General features: G+C 44.0%; 1 protein-coding gene across 5 annotated transcripts in view; it reads right to left on the bottom strand.

Annotated features, from left to right (window-relative positions):
* The window catches only part of LOC140389715 (run domain Beclin-1-interacting and cysteine-rich domain-containing protein-like), a 111,396-nt gene that overhangs the window by 72,516 nt on the left and 11,818 nt on the right, over positions 1–27,062 (bottom strand). For all 5 annotated transcript variants that reach the window (XR_011934453.1, XM_072474155.1, XM_072474156.1 and 2 more), the window contains exons 3-6: positions 19,646–19,729; positions 11,043–11,190; positions 9,193–9,299; positions 1,375–1,531 (exon numbers count right to left, since the gene is read on the bottom strand). Coding sequence is in view for 4 of the 5 variants with exons in the window: in XM_072474155.1 (XP_072330256.1) it covers positions 1,375–1,531; positions 9,193–9,299; positions 11,043–11,190; positions 19,646–19,729 (496 nt within the window). In the remaining variant the exon portion in view is untranslated. The remainder of the gene's footprint in view (positions 1–1,374; positions 1,532–9,192; positions 9,300–11,042; positions 11,191–19,645; positions 19,730–27,062) is intronic.

A 27,062-nucleotide genomic window follows, 5' to 3' on the forward strand; every position in this document is an offset into this window, starting at 1 on the left:
ACAGTCCGGGGAAGGGAATTGCAGGGATCTGTACGGATGACCTTTAGAAAGGACATACTCCCCACTGCACAAAACAAGGGAAAAATGGGAGGAAGAGCTCGGGACGGAAATAGGGTGGGGACTCTGGAGCAAAGCATTGAAAAGGGCCAACTCCACCTCCTCTCACACAAGACCTCATACAGCTAAAAGTGGTGCACAGAGCACACTTGACAAAAACCTGAATGAATAGGTTCTTCCCAGACCTAGAAGAGAAATGCAAAAGGTGCCGGGGGCCAGGCCAACCACGCCCACATACCCTGGGCATGCCACAGACTTCTCATGTTCTGGACAGCCTTCTTTGAGGTGATGTCCAAGGTTGTGGGGGCGAATCCCTGCCCAAGAGTGGCAGTCTTCAGGGAACCAGACCAGCCAGAATTATTCATGGGGAAGAGGGTCGTCTTTATTTCCTTAATCGCCCACCGGAAAATCCTGCTCAGCTGGCGATCAACAGCACCATTCACAGCTACATACTGGCTGGCAGACCTATAAAACTTTTTCCACCTATAGAAGATTAAGTTCACGGTCAGAGGAGGGCTTCCAGAAAACATGGAAGCCATTCACAAACTTTTTCTGAAGCCTGTTTGAAGCCAACAACCAATAGACTGGGGGATTGCACAAGAGCCAACAGGACCACAGGGAACAGACAGAAGCAGAAAGGGGAGGAGGCAGAGGAAACAATAAGGGGGAGGCCAGAAAGTGGTCAACACAGAAGCCAGGGGGCCAAACACAAGGTCACAAGAAAGAGAACCCTCAAAGGCAGACTGACAACAAGTTAGAGAGAAGGGAAAAGGAAAGGGCTGGAGGCCAAGTGACAAACGGTGGGGTGAGGGAGAAGGAGGGCACCGTCCACACAAACACCGACATCTACCTAAAGTAAAGGGCCAAGGAAAGGACCCTGGACCTTGAAAGCGAAGGGAGGGTGGGGGGGGGGGGGGGGGGGTTGACACAGAAAAAACACCCCTTATAAATAGCAATTGTTGCATCTACCTTTAATAAGTGTGCAGTGTATAAAGTGTAAAAACTTTAATAGAAATATTTCAAAAATAATTACAGTTTTATATTACTTAGCTACACTAATAAAGCTTTGGATAAATTACAGACTGACACAAGGCAATAGATACCCAACCATCTAACACAAGATAACTAGTTGGAGGTTCAGAGTGCTGAAACAAATGATCTGGTCAGCAATAGTTCACAAAGTTGAGATGGTTAAATTTTAATCTTATTTTCTGAATGTATCCCATCTAAGACCCTCTTACGTTTAACATATCCTAGGAAGGGGGAAAAAAGGACTTAAAGAATAAAGAGATACAATTTATATTATTCGTCACTCACCCAAGTTCAAAGTGATAGAAGGACCTGAGAGGCTGGTATATGAGGTTTTATGTCTTTGCTGTCCTCCCTCTGGATGAGATATGCACTTGGATCCAGGTAGAGCAGTCAGACTTTGACTTTTCATCATTGGTAAGGAGGAATTAAACTTCCTTGCAAACTAATTATTATAAAAAAAAAACATATATATATATTTTTTTTAAAGACTGCAGATTATGACTTATCTTCATTTTTTTGGAAATTAAAAATGACTAAATCACAGAAACCTAGAAAATAGAAGCAGGATGTGATCATTCAGCCCTTTGAGCCTGCTCCGCCATTCATAGGATCATGGCTGATCATCGAACGCAATAGCCTAAGCCCGCCTTTGATCCCCTTCGCCCCAAGTGCTATACCTAACTACTTCTTGAAATCATGCAATGTTTTGGCCTCAACTACTTCCTGCGGTAACAATTTCCACTGGCTCACCGCTCTCTGGGGAAGAAAGTCTCCTCATCTGTCCTAAATGGTCTACCCCCCATCCTCAGACAGTGACCTCTGGTTCTGGATACCCCCACCATCAGGAACACCCTTCCTGCATTTACCCTGTCTAGTCCTGTTAAAATTTGAGATGTTTCTATGAGATTTCCCCCCCCCCCCCCTCATTCTTCTGAACTCGACCGAATACAATCCTAACTAACTCAATCTCTCCTCATACATCCGTCTTGCCATCCTAGGAATCAGTTCGGTAAACCTTCGCTGCATTCCCTCTGCAGCAAGAATATCCTTCCTCAGTTAAGTTAGCTAAAACTGTACACAATATTCCAGGTGTGGCCTCACTAAGGCCCTGTATAATTGCAGCAAAGACATCCCTGCTCCCGAATCCTCTCAAAATGAAGCCCAGCATACCATTTGCCATCTTTGCCACCTGCTGTACCTGCACGCTAACTTTCAGCAACTGGTGTACAAGGATGCCCAGGCCTTGTTTCACATTCCGCTCTCCTAATTTTTGGCCATTCTGATAGTCTGCCTCCCTTTTTTTGCTACCAAAGTGGATTTATTACATGTATCCAAATTATACTGCAGCAACCATTCATTTGCCCACTCACTCAACTTGTCCAAATCACACTGAAGGAACTCTACATCCTCCTCCAACTCATCCCCCAGCCATCTGTGTCATCTGGAGTTTGGAGATATTACATTTTGTTCCCCCACCTAAATCATTAATATATATTGTGAATAGCTGGGTTCCCAGCACCGATCCTTGTGGTAGTCCACTAGTCACTGTCTGCTCATTTGAAAAAGATCCCGTATTTCCTACTCTGGCTTCCTGTCTGCCAACCAGTTTTCTATCCATCTCAATATACTACCTCGAATGCCATATGCTTCAGGTTTTTTTTTTTTAAACACATGAATCTATGTGGGACTTTGTCAAAAGCTTTTTGAAAGTCCAAATGAAGCACATCCATTGGCTTCCCCTCATCAACTACTAGCTACATCCTCAAATAATTCTAGTAGACTTGTCAAGCATGATTTCCTCTTCATAAATCCATTCTGATTCTGTCCAAATGTCTCATTTGTGAAGAGAACCAAGCTACATATTTAGTAAATCAGCCATTTCTGTTCCGCATCATCAATTCCTGGTTTCTATCTTCACCAATCATTTTCTCCTTCACGTATCTATAGACATTTTTAGTCAGTTTTATGTTCTCTGCAAGCTTGCTCTCATTCTTTTTTTTCCCCTTCTGAATCAATCCCTTGGTCCTCCTCTGCTAAATTCTAAACTGCTCATAATCCTCAACCCTGTTTTTTTTTTTGGCCAATTTGCATGCTCCCGCTTTGGATTGAATACAATGTCTAATTTCCCTTGTAAGCCATGGATTGGCCACCTTTCCCGTTTTACTTTTTTGTGCCAGACAGGAATAAAGAATTGTTGCAATTTGCTCTACATGAACAAATTCATAATTAATTCCGTTTGAACACTGCTGCTGTAACATAGCAAATTTTATACCTCCAGCACTATGAGCTGCAGATTTAAGCCATGTGCTCTCCTGTGGTTGGCTCGGTTTGACAAGGTTCAATTCCTCACAAAAAAAAACTTGTGCTTTTAAATAGGGCCATAGGTTTACAATGAACAGAAAGCCCATTTGTTTTAAGGCACAAGATGTTGCAAAATGCTTTGCAACATTTTCTAATTGAATTCTGTCCGTTTTCTATAGAAATGTACAGCACAGGAAGCTGTTTGGCCTGTGCTGATACACTGAAAAGACCAGTCATACTCGTTCTTGTTAGATCCACATCCTCAAGTACCTTTTCAACTCCATTGTAAAATTATTTATGAAATCAGGTCCCACCAGCTTTTTCATGTCGTTTTCCTGAAATCAACCATATATGAATAAGTTTTCCTCATCTCCCTTCTCGGTTTTTAAGTCCATGACCTCTGGTTCCTGACGCACTCATCAGGGTGAATATTTTTTCTCGATCTACTCTATCAAACCTTCTCATCTTGAAATTATCTAATAAGGCAGCTCTTATTTTTTTTCCTGTTACAAGGAAAACAGTTCTATCTTATTCAACCACTCCTTGTAATTGAAACTCCTCATCACTGGTAAACCTCCGTGCCCTCATTCTTTACATCTTTCCCGAAGAAACTTCAGAATTGTACACACTACACCTGCTAAAGGCTAACTGGTGATTTTACTTTGTAAATCATGGAAATTCAGAACTAACAGTTATTATGGGCCAGGGTTTAGAGAACATCAAAGTATATCATGGAGTTCACCTGACCAAAATTTTGAATAGATTTTGGTTATGGGAAGCACAAGGGCCCACTTTACAGGTGTGGTGCAACAGTGATCTAAAGTATGTTTAAACAAAAACAATGTTTCAACAATGCAGCACGGTAGCATTGTGGATAGCACAATTGCTTCACAGCTCCAGGGTCCCAGGTTCGATTCCGGCTTGGGTCACTGTGCGGAGTCTGCACATCCTCCCAGTGTGTGCGTGGGTTTTCTCCGGGTGCTCCGGTTTCCTCCCACAGTCGAAAGATGTGCAGGTTAGGTGGATTGGCCATGCTAAATTGCCCTTAGTGAACAAAATTACCCTTAGTGTTGGGTGGGGTTATTGGGTTATGGGGATAGGGTGGAGGTGTTGACCTTGGGTAGAGTGCTCTTTCCAAGAGCCGGTGCAGACTCGATGGGCCAAATGGCCTCCTTCTGCACTGTAAATTCTATGAAATCTATAAACATCTTACCAACTACCAACGCTGATAATCCCCACAGATACAATACTCTAGAGGTAATCCTTAATAACTTTCCTAACAACATCCATAAGTCAAAAAACCCTTTTTAACAAAGACAGTAGGTTTGCATTCCTGACAGAAACAGGTATTACTTCGAAATCATCAAGTGATCTGGAGACATTCTTTAGTAGGCAGAGAGAGAAATCAAAATACAACTTCTTGCTTGAATGCAGCTCCCCAACTGAAAACGAAATCACAACACAAAGCAGCTTCCAGCTCAAAACGAAAGTAAAAGACAGAATCACATTCTAGCTCCACCCACACAATGACATCACTGCAGTATTTGATAAACACACATTTCTTAAAGGGACCCAGACATGACACTGTTCCGAAAGCACAATATTATGCAAACAAGATATACTTTAGAACTTGTTATATGCCAAAACTATAAGCATTTAGAAACATAGAAAATAGAACCAGAGTAGGCCACTCAGCCCTTTGAGTCTGCTCCACCATTCAAAATGATCATGGTTGATCTTCTATCTCAACGCCATACTCCTGCTCTCTCCCCATTCACCTTGGCGTCTTTAGTGTCTAGAATCTATTTCCTTTTTAAACATATTCAGTGACATGACCTCCACAGCTTTCTGTGGTAGAAAATTCCATAGGCTCACTACACTCTGAGCGAAGACGTTTCTCATCTCAGTTCCAAACAGCTTACCCCGTATCCTGAGACTGCGATCTCCAACCTCTTCACCCCACAAAAATAACATGCCTGTATCCATTCTGTCCAGCCCTGTCAGAATTTTATGTTTCAATTAGATCCCGTCTCATTCTTCTAAACTCCAGTGAATACAAGCCTAATCGACCCCATCTCTCCTCAAAAGATAATACTGTCATCCCAGGAATCAATCTATTCTTGAACACTGCATTATGGGGCCAAAAAGCAATTTCAGAACCTTCCTATTCACAAAAGAACTGACTTGGCCTGCTTGTTGGAATGTCTTTCTTGTACTCCTGGCATATTGCTCATGATATGGTGGAAATATTTAATTGTGCAAAGCACCTTGTTTAAATACAAACAACAAATACATCAATGCCAGTAACATTCACACTGCGGATGGTGCTGCTCAATGCCGTATTGTCATTGCCATGGATCATTTTTGAATAGATTATGATTATTATTGAATCTTACATACAAAAGATGGAGATATTCAAGTTTCAACCAACACGCTAAAATTCCCACTCTTGTAGTAATAAGACACAGCGATGTGTTAACATATAAACAAGGATTAGGATTAGGCCTTTTAACCTCTCCTCTGCCATTTCTTATCGTAGCTGATCTATCAGATCTGAAATCTGCATCCTGACTAACCTTGCTAGCCTATCAACCCTTTGCTTACCAAAAACTAGCCACCTCTTGTTATTGAAAATATGGAAAGATGTGTCATTTGAAACATGGAAGTCTGGCAGTATCTGGTCTGAGAAAAACATGAGAGAATACAGGGGAAGATCCCACAAAGGGTTAACAGCAGCTGGCAGGGAAGGATTGTAAAATGCAGATAGCCTTGGTCAAGCAGGCTTAGCAAACAAGACAGACAGGATTTTTGTTTGAAGCCAAAAACAATGGCTCACACCTTCATTGAAAGTAACTATCTTACGGAGCAGCTGGAAAAGAATGGATGAGGTTCAGTCGCATTTCGTGATAATTCTAGGTGTGAAAATTTGCTAATACCAGATATATTAAAGAAAACTGGAGACTATCAGTCTACGAGAAACATAATTCAAAGCCAAAATCAAAGTCAAAATTATGAGCTGAGGACACAATTGGAAAATAAAACTATGAAAATGATAGAAATTAAAAGTAACATCTCTTGAAGTCAAAGCATTTTGAACATCACAAAGGAAACAATGTAATCAGATCTGTGAGATGAAGTCAAGTCAAAATGAATACTTAGTTGGATTAGAAGGTTTAGATCAAAGATACATTTTACAATCAAAGTGAAAAATGTTAATTTACAATAAAGTCATAAAAACTAGATAACTGTTAGAAAAATATATAAACCCGAAGAAAGGGAACCAGAGGCAGAACCAGAGTGAGAGAGAGAGAGAGAGAGAGAGAGAGAGAGAGAGAGAGAGAGGGGAGCAGTTCAGAGTCAGATTACAGTCAGCTTGGTCATGGGAAAGATAAGACATAGCAGCCGAGCCAAAATAGCGAATACATCTAAGGAAGACTAGAATTTAAAGAGTCAGCTCAGAGATAACCAGCAGAGTCAGCTTTCACAGCTCGGTACATGGGAAAGACAGGACACAGCAGCCAAGCTCATCAGTGAATACATCTAAAGAAGACCAGACTTTAAAGAAGATTGATTGTCAAGTTGGGCCTGAAGGCCCCTTCAACCAACCAGAAGGATCCAGAAGCAAGATCATTTTACCTTCCTGTAAAGACAGTAATTGCAGCTTTTAAAAGAAAAAATATAATAATAAAATAACTTAATTTAACCTGAAATAGTGGTTATTCCAAAGTCTACTTTACTTACTGAGCAATGCGGGACCCAGGATCGATACTACTAAGTGGTAAGTAGATGAAATCTTCGGTGAAGGTATGGGTTATACCGGGGGATAACTTGAAAACATAGTTTGACCTGAATAGCACCCACTGAAGCTTGCATCGGAGTCGGAGAGTGAGAATCCCTGATCACCATTTAGAATGTCGGCCCTTTTTCGTACAGGGGGAATTCTAAGAATAGTGGTGAGTTTTCAAAAACACTCTGCCTTAAAAATGTTCAAAAGACTGCCACCTTTTCAGGAAGAGTATTTCAAACACTCACCACCCTCAAAAATCGCCTCTTCTGTTTTAAATGGGCAGCTGACCCCAAGTTCTAGATTTTCCCAAAGGGAAACATCCTCTCCACATCCACTTCTAAGCTCCAGTAAATACAAGACTAGCTGTCCCAACCTTTCCAGGTATTAGTCTGATAAACCTTCTCTGGAACTGTGTCGAACGAATTTACATCCTTTCTTAAATAAGGTGACCAATACTGTACATAGTACTCCAGATGTGGTCCTACTCGTGTTCTGTACAACTGAAGCATAATCTCCCTACTTTTGTCTTCAATTCCCATCACAATGAGAACATGCTGTTAGCTTTCCTAATTACTTGCTGCATCTGCATACTAACCTCTTGTGAGCAGCAAGACTCACAGATCTTTTTACAATCAGAGCTCTGCATCTCTCACCAGTTAGATCTCACCGCTTTTCTTAATCACGTATCTACATACAAAAATCAGTGAATGCAGGGTTGGGCATCCCATTTGGTTGTTGAAGCAATATTGTAATGGTTTGGTAAAAGCTATTTGGTGGAGAAGGTGAAAAGGAGTTGAGGTGGGCATACCTCTGGAGATCCAAACATCTGGTGATGGAAAAATAACCACTCAATTTTTAGTTTTGCCTCAGACTTCATATACATGTTACTATAAACATATCTGGGGCAGGAAGGGTGTGTTTAAATCCTGGAGTTTAATTAACTGGGAGAAATAACAACAACCCCTATTTTCATCTTGAATGATGTAGAATATTACGTAGGATATAGCATGGGTCTTAACAGTTCTTTGCTACTTAGTTGCAAAACTCACTCGTATTGCTGTTTGAAAGCCAAAAGTATAATCAAACAACTCTCCACTGGTGACAGATAACATTAGAGATGATGTAATTTCTTTTTTTTTTTTAAATATGTTTTTATTAAGAATTTTTCAATAATATGTTCCACCTTACAAACAAACCCCCCTCCCTGAGAGGGTGTCTTTTCTTGCACAGAACCTAGTAAATTGGCACAAACAGCCAAAAGTAGATCACAAATCCACCTTCAATTAGAGTTGACTTAAAAATCCACAGGTGGTAGAAAAAAAATTGAGTGAAGAAATCTTATTCCTTGCTACATTCTTCCAATTCTGCCTCTCCCTGCCAATCACTGCATCTGAAATCTCGCTCAAGTCCTGGCTCCAGGTCACTCTTTAATTTGCCAACCTGAAAATTTCCAGCAGTCCTTTGCTTGTTTACACAAAGCTGTGACCATTTTAGACAGTCCAGTTTGATAAAGCAAGAAATGCTACATTGTCTACAGTGAGTTGTGTCCCCTGACTAATTCTCGTTATAAAAACACTAGAAAAGCTTAAAAGAAATTCAGCCACTGGTTTGGGAAGGACTGATAGTTCGAATAACAATTTTTCCCTCATGTATTTGACAGTATGCAGACAAGTATGGAATTAAAGTAATTACAATAATTAAGTTGCCTCACTGGGCAGACTCAAATGAAAAGTGACCACTTGGACATGATAATGTGGAGCTAAAACACATTCCAAAATGAGTCAAAGCCTTCAGGAAAAGAGTGAGGCAGACACAGTAAACAAATACAAAATTACAGAGAGAACAATTAATACATACATCGTATTGGAGCTTGGAATAATCTCGAGAGGACTCAAAAAAATCTGTGCCATCATTTTAATCTGAAAGTTGGCTTCTCTTACAAATATAATTTCAGTGTTTAAAACTGCTCTGCAATTGTGTGTGCAACTATTCTCCAAGGCAAAAGTCAGTCTTACCACAGATGTGTCAATCTGAGCCAACATTTTAGGATTATTCTGTTCCACAGCTTCCAGACACTGGAACATAGCAGTCACATGAGGGTCACTCAACAGAAATGCAGTATCTGTTAGAGATAAACAGCTTAAAATTATTTTGTTCATGGTCCAGAGGTTATGGTAAATTACATCTAATAACAGGAATATTCTATGAAATGAAAAATGAAATGAAAACCGCTTATGGTCACAAGTAGGCTTCAAATGAAGATACTGTGAACAGCCCCTAGTCGCCATATTCCGGCGCCTGTTCGGGAAGGCTGGTACGGGGAGGCCGGTACACCAATCTGTTCCAATAACCCATTCTTCTTCTGCAACATTTGGTCCTGAACCCTGCCGTCTTTAAAAAGGACACAGCCAACACGTCAATTAACTGCACTTCATTAAAAATTTCCACCAGCTACTTATCATTTTTATAAGACCATAAGATATAGGAGCAGAATTAGGCCATTCAGCCCATTGGGTCTGCTCCACCATTCAATCATGGCTGATATTTTTCTCATCCCCATTCTCCTGCCTTCTCCCCATATCCCCTTATTAATCAAAAACTTATCTATCTCGGTCTTAAAGACACTGTGATTTTGCCTCCACAGCGTTCTGTGGCAAAGAGTTCCACAAATTCATCACCCTCTGGCAGAAGTAATTTCCTCTCGTCCTTGTTTTAAAGGATCATCCCTTCAGTCCTCTCCATGTTCACTCTATCTATACCTCTCAGTTTCTGTATGTTTCAATGAGATACCACCCTCATTCTTCTAACCTCCATCCAGTACAGACCCAGAGTCCTCAATCCTCCTCATGTGGCAAGTCCTTCATCCCAAGGATAATTCTGGTGATCCTCCTCTGGACCCTCTCAAATGAACCTGTATGTTAACCTTAAGAGAATCATGAACAAGGACTCCCAAATCGCTTTGTGCTTCTGACTTCTGAAGCTTTTCCCATTTTGAAAATAGTCTGTGTCTCTATTCTTACTACCAAGGTGCATAACCTTACATAAAAGGATTTTATTTCAAAATCTATAATGAAAATTTACTACTCCAGTTTGGTTCAGTTAAAGTTCATTTGTGATTTCTTGAATTTTATTTTTAAAAGCAGCTCTGAAGAAGTAATCTGATGTGATGCAAACTTAATCCCTTCCATCTCCAAGGAGCATTAGCACTCCTTGTTTGTACAAAGGTCAATTTGTTGCTGAAGTAACCATTGCTCTCTACTTCTACGATCTACCCTGAAACTTCTCGTCACATCATGCTTTCCAAAATACCCAAGTAAGCTTTTCTAGCAATAAAACATCTTGACTACTTTTCTCCTCTAGTACTTGGAATCCCCATTACTATAGAGTACTTATCCAGTGACCTTTATCAGCAGTGTGCGCTTTCCAGAGTAAGCCCAACAAACGTATATGTATCAAGGCTGATTCTACCTGAATGATTCCGGTCCTTGCACGAAACACGAGCAAACAATGGCCCACCATGCTTGATTTTCCATCCAATTAAATTAAAATTGAAGGAACAGCCCTTACAGGCTACCTATTTCTCTAACAAGACTTCCTGCAATTGCTACCCTTCATTGCAATGCCCAGTTGCAGAATAAGGCTCATTATCGTTAGCCTTTCAGGATATGTAATATTTGTCACCGACCTGTAGATAATTATACCGATGCAACCAACTTATGGGTTCAAAATGGAGAATTTCAAGCTTTTAGAATGAAAATGCTCAATGTTCAGCTATGCGTGTTTTACATTTTATGCATTATTATGGAGAAGATGCAAGTTCCAATCCTGCACAATAGAGTCTAAAGAACATTAAGTTATGTTGTACCTTTGTAAAATTTCCTAGTGTATTCACAGTTGCTGAGCAATGGCCTCAGCTGTGATGACAGGCAGTGAAACTGAAGGCTGTGGTTAAGCCAGTGCTGTGCTTTCTGCAGATTACTCTTTGGGACAGAACGTGCATCAGTGTCCATAAACTGCAGGGAGAAATGAAAAAAATTATAAATTACTAAGTCATGCGTTTCAGTTCAATTCCCTGCAAACTGAACCACTTTACTTTGGTTGGAAAAACAGAAGAAACAATTCAGCATTCGTTTGCAGAGCTTTGAAAGCCCAAGTTCAGCATCATCTAACTAGTTATTTCCTACCTTAGTTAGTGATATCACAAAAGAAAGCACATATCAATCTCTTCCTGTTATATTTTTTTTAAAACACTGACTTGATTCTCTTCTCTAGTTCATCACTTATCCTGCAACTCTCTTGGCTTTACTCTTTCTCCAATCTATCTATTTTACTATTGCCACATTTTAATACCCTGTTGTCTAGATTTTGGCTTTACTTTGTCTGACATTGGAAAAGAGTTTGAATTTGCCACCACTTACAGGTAAACATATTGCTGCAACATTGCCACAGCGCAGCATTTCAACAACGAGACATTAAACCCAAAAACATTTTTAAAATATAAATCCTTCAGAAGTCACTGAGCCAAGGAAATGTAAGCACTAATAAAACCAAGATTAAGAAAAGAAACAAGAATTGGAGATGAAATTAAAGGCACCTATTAAATATAAAAACTGAATCAGTTATTTCTTTTGCCCTAACTAGGCTATTTTTAAACCACCTTTCCCTGGATTTTCCCTTGATCGCTGCTGCCCCACTTACTACTTTGTTATTTGTCTCAATTTAAAATAGTTATATACTTTTGAGGCATGCAACGTTACACAAAGGAACTCCCACATGCTGTGCCACCACATTGGCCCTCCTGTTGACTGCAAATTAGTGACGGGGGGGGGTCATGGGAGGAAAGCGCATGAGCGGCTGTGTTTTTGCAAGCTCTGCTCATCTTTTAATCTTTCATTTTTCCTTGTTCACATTTCATATTTGCTTTCTCCTGTGACATGTGCTTGATGATATGCCCCTCGATGATCCTGACTCGAGTTTTACAATGAGGAGCTGAGTGAAACTGTAAAGAATCCTTGCCTGAGTGAGGCGGTCCGAGTTGGCTGGAGTGGGGCCCAGCTTGCAGTAGCGTTTTTGTTGATGAGCGGGCCTGCACCTCGGCAGTGCAGTGGGCTTCGGGATGATGGTTGCCTCAGAGTGTTATTCTGGGTGGTGATCTCTGTTCAGTGTTGCAGATCTTTGGAGCTCATCTTGAAGGACCACGAGGTACCCCGGGGAGAGCCTATGGTCATTTTGGGCCTCCGTCCACTGGCTTTGTCTTCGATAATCGTCGTGAGGGGATAGAGGGGGCTGGTTGTGTTGAGTGATCCTACCCCTGGCCGGGGCCAAGGCTGTTGGTCACCTGGGCACCAACTTGGTGGAAATGAAGGCGCTTTGTTCATTAGACACCTTGACAAATATTTGATGTTACACACGCACGCGCGCACACACACCTTATGACCCACTCCTGGTTGCTCTCCGTCCCTTTTGCCTTGTTCACTTTTCATAAGCACTGATCATAATCCGAATATATAGCTGCAGATCCTCTCTGTATGGAATGATGTTGGTTCCGTACTGGACCTGAGACTGGTCTTATGTTGCAGTGTGTGATATATACTTAGAACTTTAGAACTGGGGCTTTTGCAATTTTTCTTTTAAATAGGTAGGAATAATGAATGTGCGACTGAATCGTGTAGGGATGTAGACGGATCTGGTATCCAGAGGATGATGACAGCAGTGTGTCATTGGTGCCTCTGCACACGGAGATGTATATTGGTGCATGGCGAATTTATCCTGACCCTCGCGGGAATTAAGTGTAATCACCAAGTAGGAAGGTGTGCACCATTTTACCATGGCTTTATCATGTTTCTCCCTTCTTCTCTGGGGCTTTTAGAGGTATCAAGTTCTGGCTAATAATTGTATTGATCCAGCTATACTGTTCTTCTCCTGTTTCCCCTCTGTATTCATGTATTGAGTCTTCATTTTTTCTTGGAGGTGTTGTACCATTCCTGTGGGGGTTTTTTTTGCATTAATTGTTAAAATGTAAAATCGAAATAAATATAATTTGTTTTTAAACAAATGATCTAGTGATGATGACTCCAAAGCATACGAGAAAAATGGGCCTTTAATTAAACACCAAGACAACTAAGGTCCTCTTCCAATAGCTCCCACCATTGATCGTGATCAACAGTGAGATCTTGGGAGGCTCCTCTGGGTGAAGGCAGACAGATGATAAAATTCAGTATCGCCTCCAAAGTTGCAGCTCAGCCTTAGGGGAAAAAATAAAGTATTTAAAGACCAAAATCTCAAACCCAAGACTCAGGCCAAGGTTTGTGGGGCAGCAGAGATCCCCATGCCCTAAAGACACAGATATCCCCTCAAAGCAAGTACCACCAGTGGTGCCTTCACAAGATCTTGCAAACCTGGTGGCAAGAAAGGCATCTAACAGCAACATCATCTCCCAAGCCAATTTGCCTAGCATTATGGGATTAATCACACAAAACCAGCAACAGGTCTCTACTTGGAACTCGGTTGTGGCAGGAGATTCCCAGGATGGCAATATCCCTGTCAACGCATGGGAGTATCTGGCTTGTGATCTCAATCTGGGAAGATACTGAACATAGAGACTTCATTGGAAACATGCAAGTGAAATGTCAAGGTGTCAACTGAAGCACACAAATCTGCAAACAACCAATCTACTCAAACTTTCAAGAATCACCTGCCCTACATGTGGCAGAGTCTACAGACCGCGCATTGAACTTAATCAGCCATCTCAAAACCCACTGAACTGGAGTGGAAGCAATCATCCTTGACCCCGAGGGACAGCTCAAGATGATTGGTACTTATGTTAAATGCAAATCTAGTGAGCTTAGTTTCCATTATTCTAAATGGGTAAACTACGGTGTTAAAATAGCACTGTTAATCAGTATTCTAAAATACCAAATGAGTAAACCTGCAGTGGTTTCACTTCCAACTAAAGAAACATAAAGAAATAATGCTGAAATGAGAATTCGGGTTTTATTCATCTGTTTCCATCCAGCCTCATTGTATCATTTTGGACTGGAGTTCAAAAACCAGTGACTTCGGCATTCTGGCTCCCAAATTTAAGTTGCAAATTGAATTAGGTTCATAAAGTTACAAATCTGGATATTCCGATATCCTCAGCAATGGCTCTGAACACTTTGTTGTCATGCAAACAATGAGTCAGAGAGCACTTCCCATGGCATGATTTTCCAACCATTCAGAAAAATACCAATTTTCATTCCCCACTAAAATTTTGCTAATCACAAAATATCACTGACAGAAATTCTGTATGGGAAAGAAACAAATGACCTGTTACACACTGCAGTCCAAACATTGAGCCATTATACCAAGTGCAACAAAGATCATCTTTAGCAATTTTGGGGGGAAAGCAAAAAGGTTTACATTTTGGGGAACAATTCAAGAATGGCAAAATTCTAATAACTTTATTTGTGTTACAAGTAGGTTGACAGTTACACTGCAGTGAAGTACTGTGAAAATCCCCTAGTCGCCACACTACGGCGCCTGTTCGGGTACACTGAGGGAGAATTCAGAATGTCCAATTCACCTAACAAGCACATCTTTCGGGACTTGCGGAAGGAAACTGGAGCGTCCGGGGAGAACGTGCAGACTCCACACAGACAGTGACCCAAGCCAGGAATCAAACCCTGTTACCTGGTGCTGTGAAGCAACAGTGCTAACCACTGCGCTACCGTGCTGCTCCGTGAGGATGAGGCACACATTTTTTTCATAACTATGTATTGCTTTAGTTATAATTTTGCTGAATGTCACACTCAAATTGGTTCTGGGCATTTCTGGGAGTCACATAAGGAAATGGAGACAAGAAAATAATAGCTGTCATTTTTTTTATTTTAAAAGTACTGAGCAGAAAAACAAACCAATGTTGAATTCATCTGAATTTGAAGAATCATTGCATGCTTTCAAAAATTGAAGGATCAGAACAATCGTTCGTTGAAAAGGGAGCCACTCTATACTTTACAACAAATCTGCCGGCAAGTGGGGGGGACAACTGGGTTGCTGCTGCGGAAATCCAAAAGGAAATGGCTAAAGAGTGGGTGGGCGGGGATGGTGTGCGACGCTGGGGGAGCGAGCGGGAGCGTGGAGGCGGGATATGGGACTGGCCTAGAGAAGGTAATGGCTAGTCGACACGGGAGGGGGGCAGGTAGCCCCCTAGTGAGGCTGATCACGTGGAACGTGAGAGGCCTGAACGGACCGATAAAAAGGGCCCGAGTGCTCGCGCATTTGAAAGGACTAAGGGCAGACGTGGTTATGCTCCAAGAGACGCACCTAAAGGTGGCGGACCAAGTTAGGCTAAGGAAAGGATGGGTGGGACAGGTGTTCCACTCAGGACTGGACGCAAAGAATAGAGGGGTGGCCATTTTGGTGGGGAAACAGGTCGCATTTGAAGCAAAGAACATCGTAGCAGATAGCGGAGGTAGATATGTAATGGTGAGTGGCAGGCTGGAGGGAATGGAGGTCGTGTTGGTTAACGTGTATGCCCCAAACTGGGACGATGCGGGATTTATGAGACGGATGCTGGGGCGTATACCGGACCTGGAGGTAGGAAACTTGATTTTAGGAGGGGACTTTAATACGGTGCTGGACCCGGGGCTAGATAGATCCAGCTCAAGGACCGGAAGAAGGCCGGCAGCGGCCAAGGTACTTAAGGGGTTTATGGACCAAATGGGGGGAGTGGATCCATGGCGATTTCTTAGACCTAGGGCTAGGGAGTATTCCTTCTTCTCCCATGTCCATAAAGTGTACTCCCGGATAGATTTTTTTGTTTTGGGAAGGTCGTTGATCTCTAGGGTGGAAGAAGCTGAGTACTCAGCCATAGCGGTTTCGGATCATGCCCCACATTGGGTGGACCTGGAATTAGGAGAGGAAAGGGAGCAGAGAACACTCTGGCGATTAGATGTGGGACTGATGGCGGATGAGGGAGTGTGTGCAAGAGTGCGGGGGTGTATTGAGAGATACCTGGAGGTCAATGACGACGGCGAGGTCCCTGTGGGAGTGGTATGGGAAGCACTAAAAGCGGTGGTCAGAGGAGAGCTGATCTCCATTGGGGCCCACAAAAGGAAAACAGAGGCCAAGGAAAGGGAAAGATTACTGGGGGAGATTTTAAGGGTGGATAGGGAATTTGCAGAGACCCCGGAGGAGGAATTGTACAGGGAGAGGAGACGACTCCAGACGGAATTTGACCTTCTGACCACCAGAAAGGCGGAGGTACTGTGGAGGAAGGCACAGGGGAGGAGGTATGAATATGGGGAAAAGGCGAGTCGCCTGTTGGCTCATCAATTGCGAAAGAGGGCAGCAGCGAGGGAAATAGGAGGAATTAGAGACGAAAGGGGAGACACGGTGCGAAGGGCAGGAAAGATAAATGAGGTGTTCAAGACCTTCTATGAGGAACTGTACAGGTCTCAACCCCCAGAGGGAGAGGAGGGGATGCGGCAGTTCCTGGACCAATTGAGGTTCCCGAAAGTGGAGGAGCGGGGGGTGGTAGGCCTGGGGGCACCGATTGGGGTGGACGAGGTTATTAAGGGACTGGGAAGCATGCAAGCAGGGAAGGCCCCAGGACCAGACGGGTTCCCGGTGGAGTATTACAGAAAATATGTGGACTTGTTGGCCCCGTTGATGGTGAGGACGTTCAATGAGGCCAGGAAAGGGGGGACTCTACCCCCGACGATGTCGGAGGCGACGATATCGTTAATTTTGAAGAGGGATAAAGATCCGTTGCAGTGCGGGTCCTATAGACCCATTTCATTGTTGAACGTGGACGCCAAATTGTTGGCAAAGGTACTGGCATCGAGGATAGAGGACTGTGTCCCGGGGGTGGTGCACGAAGACCAGACAGGGTTCGTAAAAGGGAGACAACTGAATGTTAACGTGCGACGACTATTAGGGGTGATAATGATGCCCCCAGTGGAGGGGGAGGCAGAGATAGTGGCGGCAATGGACGCAGAGAAGGCATTTGATAGGGTGGAGTGGGAGTATTTATGGGAAGTGTTAAGGAGGTTTGGGTTTGGGAACGGGTTTATTAGCTGGGTTAGACTTCTTTATGGGGCTCCAACGGCAAGCGTAGTTACAGGTCGACATAGATCGGAGTATTTCCGACTATATAGGGGAACAAGACAGGGATGCCCGCTGTCTCCATTGTTGTTCGCGTTGGCAATTGAACCTCTGGCCATGGCGTTGAGAGACTCCAGGAAATGGAGAGGGGTGATTAGAGGGGGAGAAGAACACCGAGTCTCGTTATATGCGGATGACCTATTGTTATACGTGTCGGACCCAGCGGGGGGAATGATAGAGGTTATGCGAATTTTGAGGGGGTTCGGGGATTTCTCGGGGTATAGGCTAAACATGGGGAAGAGTGAATTATTTGTGATACATCCAGGGGACCAGAGTAGAGAGATAGAAGGCTTGCCTCTAAGGAAAGTGGAAAGAAACTTCCGATACCTGGGGATTCAGATCGCTAGGAGCTGGGGAACCTTGCACAGACTTAATCTGACACGGTTGGTAGAACAAATGGAGGAGGACTTCAAGAGGTGGGACATGCAGCCTCTATCGCTGGCGGGCAGGGTGCAAGCAATTAAGATGATGGTCCTCCCGAGGTTCTTATTTGTATTTCAATGTCTCCCTATACTAATCACTAAGACCTTTTTTAATAAAATAGACAGGAGCATCACGAGCTTCGTGTGGGCAGGGAAAGTTCCGAGAGTAAGGAGGGGGTTCCTTCAGCGTAGTAGGGACAGAGGAGGATTGGCACTACCGAACTTGGGCGATTACTATTGGGCCGCCAATGTGGCAATGATACGTAAATGGATGATGGAGGGTGAGGGAGCGGCGTGGGAAAGACTGGAGAGAAAGTCCTGTAAAGGGACGAGTTTAGAGGCGCTGGTGACGGCGCCGCTACCGATCTCACCTAAAAAGTTTACCACGAACCCGGTGGTGGCGGCAACATTGAATATCTGGGGACAGTGGAGGCGACAGAGAGGGGTGCGGGGAGCCCTGGTGGGGTCCCCAATCAGGAACAACCATAGGTTCGCCCCAGGAAGAATGGATGGAGGATTTCAGAGCTGGTTCCAGTTGGGAATTAGGAGGGTGGGAGATTTATTTATAGATGGGACTTTTGCGAGCTTGGGAGCATTGGAGGAAAAGTATAAGTTGCCCCGGGGAAATTTCTTGAGATATATGCAGGTGAGGGCATTTACTAGACAACAGGTGAGGGAATTTCCATTGCTCCCGACACAGGGGATACAGGACAGGGTGCTTTCAGGGGTGTGGGTCGGAGAGGGCAAGGTGTCAGAGATTTACCGAGAGATGAGGGAAGAGGGGGAGGAGTCGGTGGGCGAACTAAAAGGAAAGTGGGAAGAAGAACTAGGGGAGGAGATAGAGGAGGGTATGTGGGCTGATGCCCTAAGCAGGGTAAATTCCTCTTCCTCATGCGCCAGGCTTAGCCTGATTCAATTTAAGGTGCTACATAGAGCACACATAACGGGAGCAAGATTGAGCAGGTTCTTTGGAGTGGAGGACAAATGTGGGAGGTGTGGCGGGAGCCCGGCAAACCACGCACATATGTTTTGGGCATGCCCGGCACTGGAAGGGTATTGGAAGGGAGTGACGGGAGTGATTTCGCGGGTGGTGAGGGCCCGGGTCAAACCAGGCTGGGGGTTAGCTCTATTTGGAGTTGCGGAAGAGTCGGGAGTGCAGGAGGCGAAAGAGGCCGACGTTGTGGCCTTTGCGTCCCTAGTAGCCCGGCGCAGGATCCTATTCATGTGGAAGGAGGCGAAACCCCCCGGACTGGAGGCCTGGGTAAATGATATGGCGGGGTTCATTAAACTGGAGCAGATAAAGTTTGCCCTGAGAGGATCGGCTCAAGGGTTCACCAGGCGGTGGCAGCCATTTCTCGACTACCTAGGGGAACGTTAGAGGGAAGACAGATGACCAGCAGCAGCAACCCAGGGGGAGGGGGGGGGGGGAGGGGGGGTTTAGTTTAGGTCAAAGATAAAGGGGTTTTGTTACTTGTGTATTGTTTAAAATTTCTGTATTGTTATTGTTGCGTTTGCTTTGTAAGAGGGGAAAAATTGTTGTTTGGGAAAAAATTTTCAATAAAACATTTATAAAAAAAAAAAAAAAAAAAAAAAAAAAAAAAAAAATCTGCCGGCAAGTGAAAAGCGCAACAATTCAGCCATATTAATTGATCTTGTTTGAAGAACATGGTGTCTGAAAAACTACAAGACATCATTTCATTTCAGGAATAAGTCCAATGTACTTCAGCAGCTTTCAAAACAAGTCAGTAATAAAAACAACAAACAAGAAGCATGAGAAAGCGAAAGTTTATTTACCTACAAAACAATCCCATAGGAGTAGACAAAGGATTAAGCACACTGATCAAGCAAACACTAAATAGTTTATCGTGACAGTAATATCATACATCTCTCTCTGGCTTACCTGCTCAATATAGTGGGCAAGGCGAGGGCTGACCCAGTGGACATCGTTTATAAACAGCCAGTAATCCTTATGCTGAGTGTATACCTGTTTAATTGTAATAAAATCGTAATGAATTGCTTGCATACTTAACTCTCTTGCACTAGTTTACCCTTCACACTTAATTCTTCTTTAGTCCAGACTCAATTAATTGCTAGCAGTCTCAATGGCAACTTCACCGAAGAAAATTCTGGAAGTAGTTAAGTACTTGCTTATCACAGCCTTAGCATACTGTAACTCTCATCCAAGAACATTGACATGTCAACAAGTGATGTAACAATAACTGCTCCACAATATTCGCAAACTAGAGACAAACTTTACAGTATTGCAAAGCACAGAATTAAATATATTCCACAAAAGATTCTTCTTTAGACATGTCTGTATTCCTCATTTGTCAAATATATTTAAAATAGTGAATTGCAGTGGATCCAGTGAACAGCAATCAAAGCAGCAGGAATAAAAACAACTATAAGTTTCCATACCCCCTTTAAAAAAAATGCTACCTTATATACTATGATATCATAGCATCCTCTTCATCAAGTTCCTGAATTGAGGGGAGCTGCATAGATGCATAGAAGCTGTGGGCTTCCCACCAAGTGGAACGAAAACTAGCTTGCTTTAATACAGCTATCCTGATATGCTGTTATTTTAAACAGTGAATTAAAAAAAAACACATCTGCAGTATGAGTCACAGTACTGCAGGAGCACACAAGTAAGATACATGAGCCATGGGAGCCAATTATCGGAATTTCAAATAGAATGATGCATGATGCACAATTTAGTGGCTCAGGGCATCTCAAAACCTCTCAATTACATTACAGTATTGTAACAACTTACCAAAGTCAATTATTTATTTTGAACAAACATCAGCAAAGAAAACTTCAATTCTCACTGACACCCACTGAATTTAAGTATCGATGGCCAGCGACAGGTTTATGGCAGTGTTTCTTTCAGATCTTCAAAAATCCATTTGACAGCGAAGAACAAATTCACAAGTTCACCTCAACCCAAAACAGTTCAGCACTGAGTTACACAGCAAAGAAATTGTGATTTTAAACTCATTGATATAAAAAAAAAACACCTTTCTCCTCTGTATGAGCATTAGAGCATGGTGCTTTAATTAAAATTTACTCCAACTGATGCCAGGTGAGTTACCTTTAAATAAACAAAATAAGCTTAAATAGCCTTAAACTAATTCTAGTTACTATCAATATCTGTGGGCTGCAACTCTATCTTTCCACAAAGGTGTAAGTTTTAAATTTGTACCTTAATTTGCTACAGCATTTTTAACTTGCTACAGCATTTTAATACATGGCTGTTGCAAGGGCCCTTCCTGTTGATTCCTTTTTCTCTATTTTTGCTGTTATCATTTTGATCTATGGATGCTTAATTGACATATACCTTCGAGATGGGAAAGTGAGGAATTTAAAAAGAGAACACGGTGAGCTTTCAGACAGCAAAACTGAAGACTTTTTGGCATCCGAGGGACTGGTGGGACTTGGTTCGATTGATTGGCTGGTGGCCAATAAATTGGCCAAAGGCAGTATTCTGCCCAATAACAGGCGGTGATTAGGTCCTGCCTGAGTGTGATGATTTTCAGAGAGCCAGGGGAGAAACAGTTTGAGACCTGGACATTCAGAGAAAAGGAACTGCTCTCTCTCCCCCGTGTTTCCTCCAAAAAAGCGGTTGTATTTCTGAAATTGCAGAGACCTGAATGAATCTACAGTGAAACAGAAATCTCCAACTGAAAGCCTTGAAAGACAGTGTGCTAGAAACAACTGTCTGAACCAAAGACTCTTAACTTTTTACTTTACACCCCTCTTTGTTTGTCTGTCTTATATGTGAGTACATATAGAGGATGAGGCAGGTTTAAGTTGGGGGGTTGGGAATTAGATAATAGTTGTATTTGCTGCATATTTAATTACAGTTACTGTTATTAATAAACTTAATTAAATTAACAAATCTGGTGATTGTAGTTATTGGGCAGCTAAGAGGAAAAGATTTGGGGTGTTTTACTAAGGAATATTTATTTTTGCAACTCAGGGCAAAGTGGGGCCTGAATTGACCAGGCACTCGCCCGGGGGGTCATAACACGGTAGATTATAGAGGTGCTGGAACGGTTTGGGTCAGGGTTCACCTCCTGAGTGAAACTGTACAGCACTTCCACGGCAAGCACCACCAGCTCTGCATACTTCCGACTGCACAGAAGCACGAGGCAAGGATGCCCACTGTCCCCTCAAACTGGTCCACACAAATTCCGCTACCTGGGGATCCAACTAGCCCATGACTGGGCACAGATCCACAAGTGGAACCTGGCGAGTCTGGTGGAGAAAGTAAAAAAGGACCTGCAGAGGTGGGGCTCCTTCCCACTCTCTCTTGCAGGGAGCCCGAGAATTCGGAAGAATGTCCTACAAAGGAGGGGAAATGTGGGACGCCTGGCCCTCCTCAACCTCCAGTTCTACCACTGGGCAGTCACCGTAGAAAGAGTACGGGGATGGGTCAAGGAGTGGAGTGGTCAGTGTTAGCACTGCTGCCTCATGGTGCTGAGGTCCAAGGTTTGATCCCGGCTCTGGGTCACTGTCCGTGTGGAGTTTGCACAGGGTCCGTGTGGAATTTGCACAGGGTCACTGCCCGTGTTTGCGTGGGTTTTGTTCCCCACAACCCAAAGATGTGCAGGGTAGGTGGATTGGCCACACTAAATTGCCCCTTAATTGGAAAAAATGAATTGGATATTCTAAATTAATTTTTTTTTAAATAAAGGAGTGGAGTGGTGAGGATGGAGGAGTGTTTCTGTGCCGGGACATACCTCCGAGCACTAGCCACAACCGCACCCCCACCCCACCAGATGCTCGAAAAGCTCAGTGGTAGTAGCCACGCTCCAAATGTGGACTCAAATGAGACAGCACTTCAGACTAACCAAAATGGCCACCATGGCCCCCATGTGCAACAATCACAGGTTCACTCCCGCAACAATGGATACCTCCTTCAAAAGGTGGAGACAGGATGAGGGGAAACTGATGGTTATGGACAGATACACGGATGATGGAGCAGCGACCCTGAAGGAACTCACGGAGAAGTTCCAGCTCCCAAGAGGGAATGAACTAAGGTACATACAGGTCAAAAATGTCCTCCGCAAGGAAACAACGACGTACCGCAGATTCCAGGACAGTACTGAGTCACTGCTAAAAGACTACTTAACATGGCTGAACTATGGGAGGGGAACTGCGTGGACATGGAAGCACAACTGTTAGAAGAGGTACACTCTTATTGTTGGGTGTAAATTTGGGAGAAAAGGTGAAAAAGGAGAATTAAAAAAATGTTTTAAATTTAAAAAAAAAGAAGAGGTATGCTCACTCCTGGACGAGACAAAGAAAACGTGAGAGGAAGAACAAGGCAGGGAAATAAGTGGAGGGCTCCGCATCGAAGCACTGTACAGGGCAAACTTCACCTCCACCTGTGGTGGGCGGAGCTATCGCAACTAAAGGTGGTGCACAGGGGGAGGATAAATGCAAACGGTGCCACATGTTCTGATCTTGCCCCTCGTCAAGTACTGGACATCCTTCTTTGAGGCCACATCCAGGGTTGTGGGAGTGAGGGTGGAGTCCTGCCCACTAGTTGTCGTCTTCGGGGTATCAGAGCAGCCAAAGATCTTCATGGGGAGGGCGGGGCTGACACCCTCGCCTTTGCCTCCCTGATCGCCTGCTGGAAACTCTTGCTCGGATGGCGATCGGCAGCCCCACCCAAGGCTGCAGTCTGGCTGTCTGACCCGGAAGAATTTCTCATGCTGGAGAAGATAAAGTTCATCATCCGTGGGTCTGAAGGCGGCTTTAAGACCATAAGACATAGGAGCGGAAGTAAGGCCATTCGGCCCATCGAGTCCACTCCACCATTCAATCATGGCCGATTTCAACGCCATTTACCCGCTCTCTCTCCATAGCCCTTAATACCTCGAGAAATCAAGAATTTATCAACTTCTGTCTTAAAGACACTCAACGTCCCGGCCTCCACTGCCCTATGTGGCATGAACATGAAGCCATTCACCAACTTGTTACAAGACCTGTTCATAGCCAGCAACCAATAAAGTAAGGAGTGGGATGGGGACAAAGAACAAAGAAAAGTACAGCACAGGAACAGGCCCTTCGGCCCTCCAAGCCCGTGCCGACCATGCTGCCCAACTAAACTACAATCTTCTACACTTCCTGGGTCCGTATCCCTCTATTCCCATCCTATTCATGTATTTGTCAAAGATGCCCCTTAAATGTCACTATCGCCCCTGCTTCCACCACCTCCTCCGGCAGCGAGTTCCAGGCACCCACTACCCTCTGCGTAAAAAAACTTGCCTCGTACATCTACTCTAAACCTTGACCCTCGCACCTTAAACCTATGCCCCCTAGTAATTGACCCCTCTACCCTGGGGAAAAGCCTCTGACTATCCACTCTGTCTATGCCCCTCATAATTTTGTAGACCTCTATCAGGTCGCCCCTCAACCTCCGTCGTTCCCGTGAGAACAAACCGAGTTTATTCAACCGCTCCTCATAGCTAATGCCCTCCATACCAGGCAACATTCTGGTAAATCACTTCTGCACCCTCTCTAAAGCCTCCACATCCTTCTGGTAGTGTGGTGACCAGAATTGAACACTATACTCCAAGTGTGGCCTAACTAAGGTTCTATGCAGCTGCAACATGACTTGCCAATTCTTATACTCAATGACCCGGCCAATGAATGCAAGCATGCCGTATGCCTTCTTGACTACCTTCTCCACCTGTGTTGCCCCTTTCAGTGACCTGTGGACCTGTACACCTAGACCTCTCTGACTTTCAATACTCGAGGGTTCTACCATTCACTGTATATTCCCTACCTGCATGAGACATTCCAAAATGCATTACCTCACATTTGTGCGGATTAAACTCCATCTGCCATCTCTCCGCCCAAGTCTCCAAACAATCTAAATCCTGCTGTATCCTCGGACAGTCCTCATCGTTATCCGCAATTCCACCAACCTTTGTGTCGTCTGCAAACTTACTAATCAGACCAGTTACATATTCCTCCAAATCATTTATATATACCACAAACAGCAAAGGTCCCAGCACTGATCCCTGCGGAACACCACTGGTCACAGCCCTCCAATTAGAAAAGCATCCTTCCATTGCTACTCTCCGCCTTCTATGACCTAGCCAGTTCTGTATCCACCTTGCCAGTTCACCCCTGATCCCGTGTGACTTCACCTTTCGTACTAGTCTATCATGATGGACCTTGTCAAAGGCCTTACTGAAGTCCATATAGACAACATCCACTGCCAAATCTGCATCAATCATCTTTGTGACCGCCCCGAAAAACGCTATCAAGTTAGTGAGACGTGACCTCCCCTTCACAAAACCATGCTGCCTCTCGCTAATACGTCCATTTGCTTCCAAATGGGAGTAGATCCTGTCTCGAAGAATTCTCTCCAGTAATTTCCCTACCACTGAAGTAAGGCTCACCGGCCTGTAGTTCCCGGGATTATCCTTGCTACCCTTCTTAAACAGAGGAACAACATTGGCTATTCTCCAGTCCTCCAGGACACCACCTGAAGACAGTGAGGATGCAAAGATTTCTGTCAAGGCCTCAGCAATTTCCTCTCTAGCCTCCTTCAGTATTCTGGGGTAGTTCCCATCAGGCCCTGGGGACTTATCTACCTTAATATTCTTCAAGACGCCCAACACCTCGTCTTTTTGCATCTCAATGTGACCCAGGCTATCTACGCACCCTTCTCCAGACTCAACATCTAACAATTCCTTCCTTCTGATGCAAAGTATTCATTTAGTACCTCGCCCATTTCCTCTGGCTCCACACCGATTCCCTTGCCTATCCTTCGGTGGGCCAACCCTTTCCCTGGCTACCCTCGTGCTTTTTATGTACGTGTAAAAAGCCTTGGGATTTTCCTTAACCCTATTTGCCAATGACTTTTCGTGACCCCTTCTAGCCCTCCTGACTCCTTGCTGAAGTTTTTTCCACCTTTCCTTATATTCCACACAGGCTTCGTCTGTTCCCAGCCTTTTAGCCCTGACAAATGCCTCCTTTTTCTTTTTGACGAGGCCTACAATATCTCTCGTTATCCAAGGTTCCCGAAAATTGCCGTATTTATCCTTATTCCTCACAGGAACATGCCGGTCCTGAATTCCTTTCAACTGACACTTGAAAGCCTCCCACATGTCAGATGTTGATTTACCCTCAAACATCCGCCCCCAATCCAGGTTCTTCAGTTCCCGCCTAATATTGTTATAATTAGCCTTCCCCCAATTTAGCACATTCATCCTAGGACCACTCTTATCCTTGTCCACCAGCACTTTAAAACTTACTGAATTGTGGTCACTGTTTCCGAAATGCTCCCCGACTGAAACTTCTACCACCTGGCTTGGCTCATTCCCCAATACCAGGTCCAGTACAGCCCTTTCGCTTGTTGGACTGTCTACATATTGTTTTAAGACGCCCTCCTGGATGCTCCTTACAAACTCTGCCCCGTCTAACCCCCTGGCACTAAGTGAGTCCCAGTCAATATTGGGGAAGTTGAAGTCTCCCATCACCACAACCCTGTTGTTTTTACTCTTTTCCAAAATCGGTCTACCTATCTCCCACTGGCTGTTGGTGGGCCTGTAGTAAACCCCCAACATTGTGACTGCACCCTTCTTATTCCTGATCTCTACCCATATAGCCTCACTGCCCTCTGAGGTGTCCTCCCGTAGTACAGCTGTGATATTCTCCCTAACCAGTAGCGCAACTCCGCCACCCCTTTTACATTCCCCCTCTATCCTGCCTGAAACATCTAAATCCTGGAACGTTTAGCTGCCAATCCTGCCTGAAACATCTAAATCCTGGAACGTTTAGCTGCCAATCCTGCCCTTCCCTCAACCAGGTCTCTGTAATGGCAACAACATCACAGTTCCAAGTACTAATCCAAGCTCTTAAGTTCATCTGCCTTACCCGTAATACTTCTTGCATTAAAACATATGCACATCAGGCCACCAGACCCGCTGTGTTCAGCAACTTCTCCCATCTGCTCTGCCTCAGAGCCATACTGGCCCTATTCCCTAGTTCTCCCTCAATGCTCTCACCTTCTGGCCTATTGCTCCCGTGCCCAACCCCCTGCCATACTAGTTTATACACTCCCGTGTGACACTAGCAAACCTCACGGCCAGGATATTTATGCCTCTCCAGTTTAGATGCAACCCATCCTTCATATATAGGTCACACCTGCCCCGGAAGAGCTTCCAGTGGTCCAGATAACGGAAACTCTCCCTCCTACACCAGCTGTTTAGCCACGTGTTTAGCTGCTCTATCTTCCTATTTCTAGCCTCACTGGCACGTGGCACTGGGAGTAATCCCGAGATTACAACCCTAGA

This window comes from Scyliorhinus torazame, chromosome 14 (assembly GCF_047496885.1).
Source record: "Scyliorhinus torazame isolate Kashiwa2021f chromosome 14, sScyTor2.1, whole genome shotgun sequence".
In the NCBI taxonomy this organism is placed as follows: Eukaryota; Metazoa; Chordata; class Chondrichthyes; order Carcharhiniformes; family Scyliorhinidae; genus Scyliorhinus; species Scyliorhinus torazame.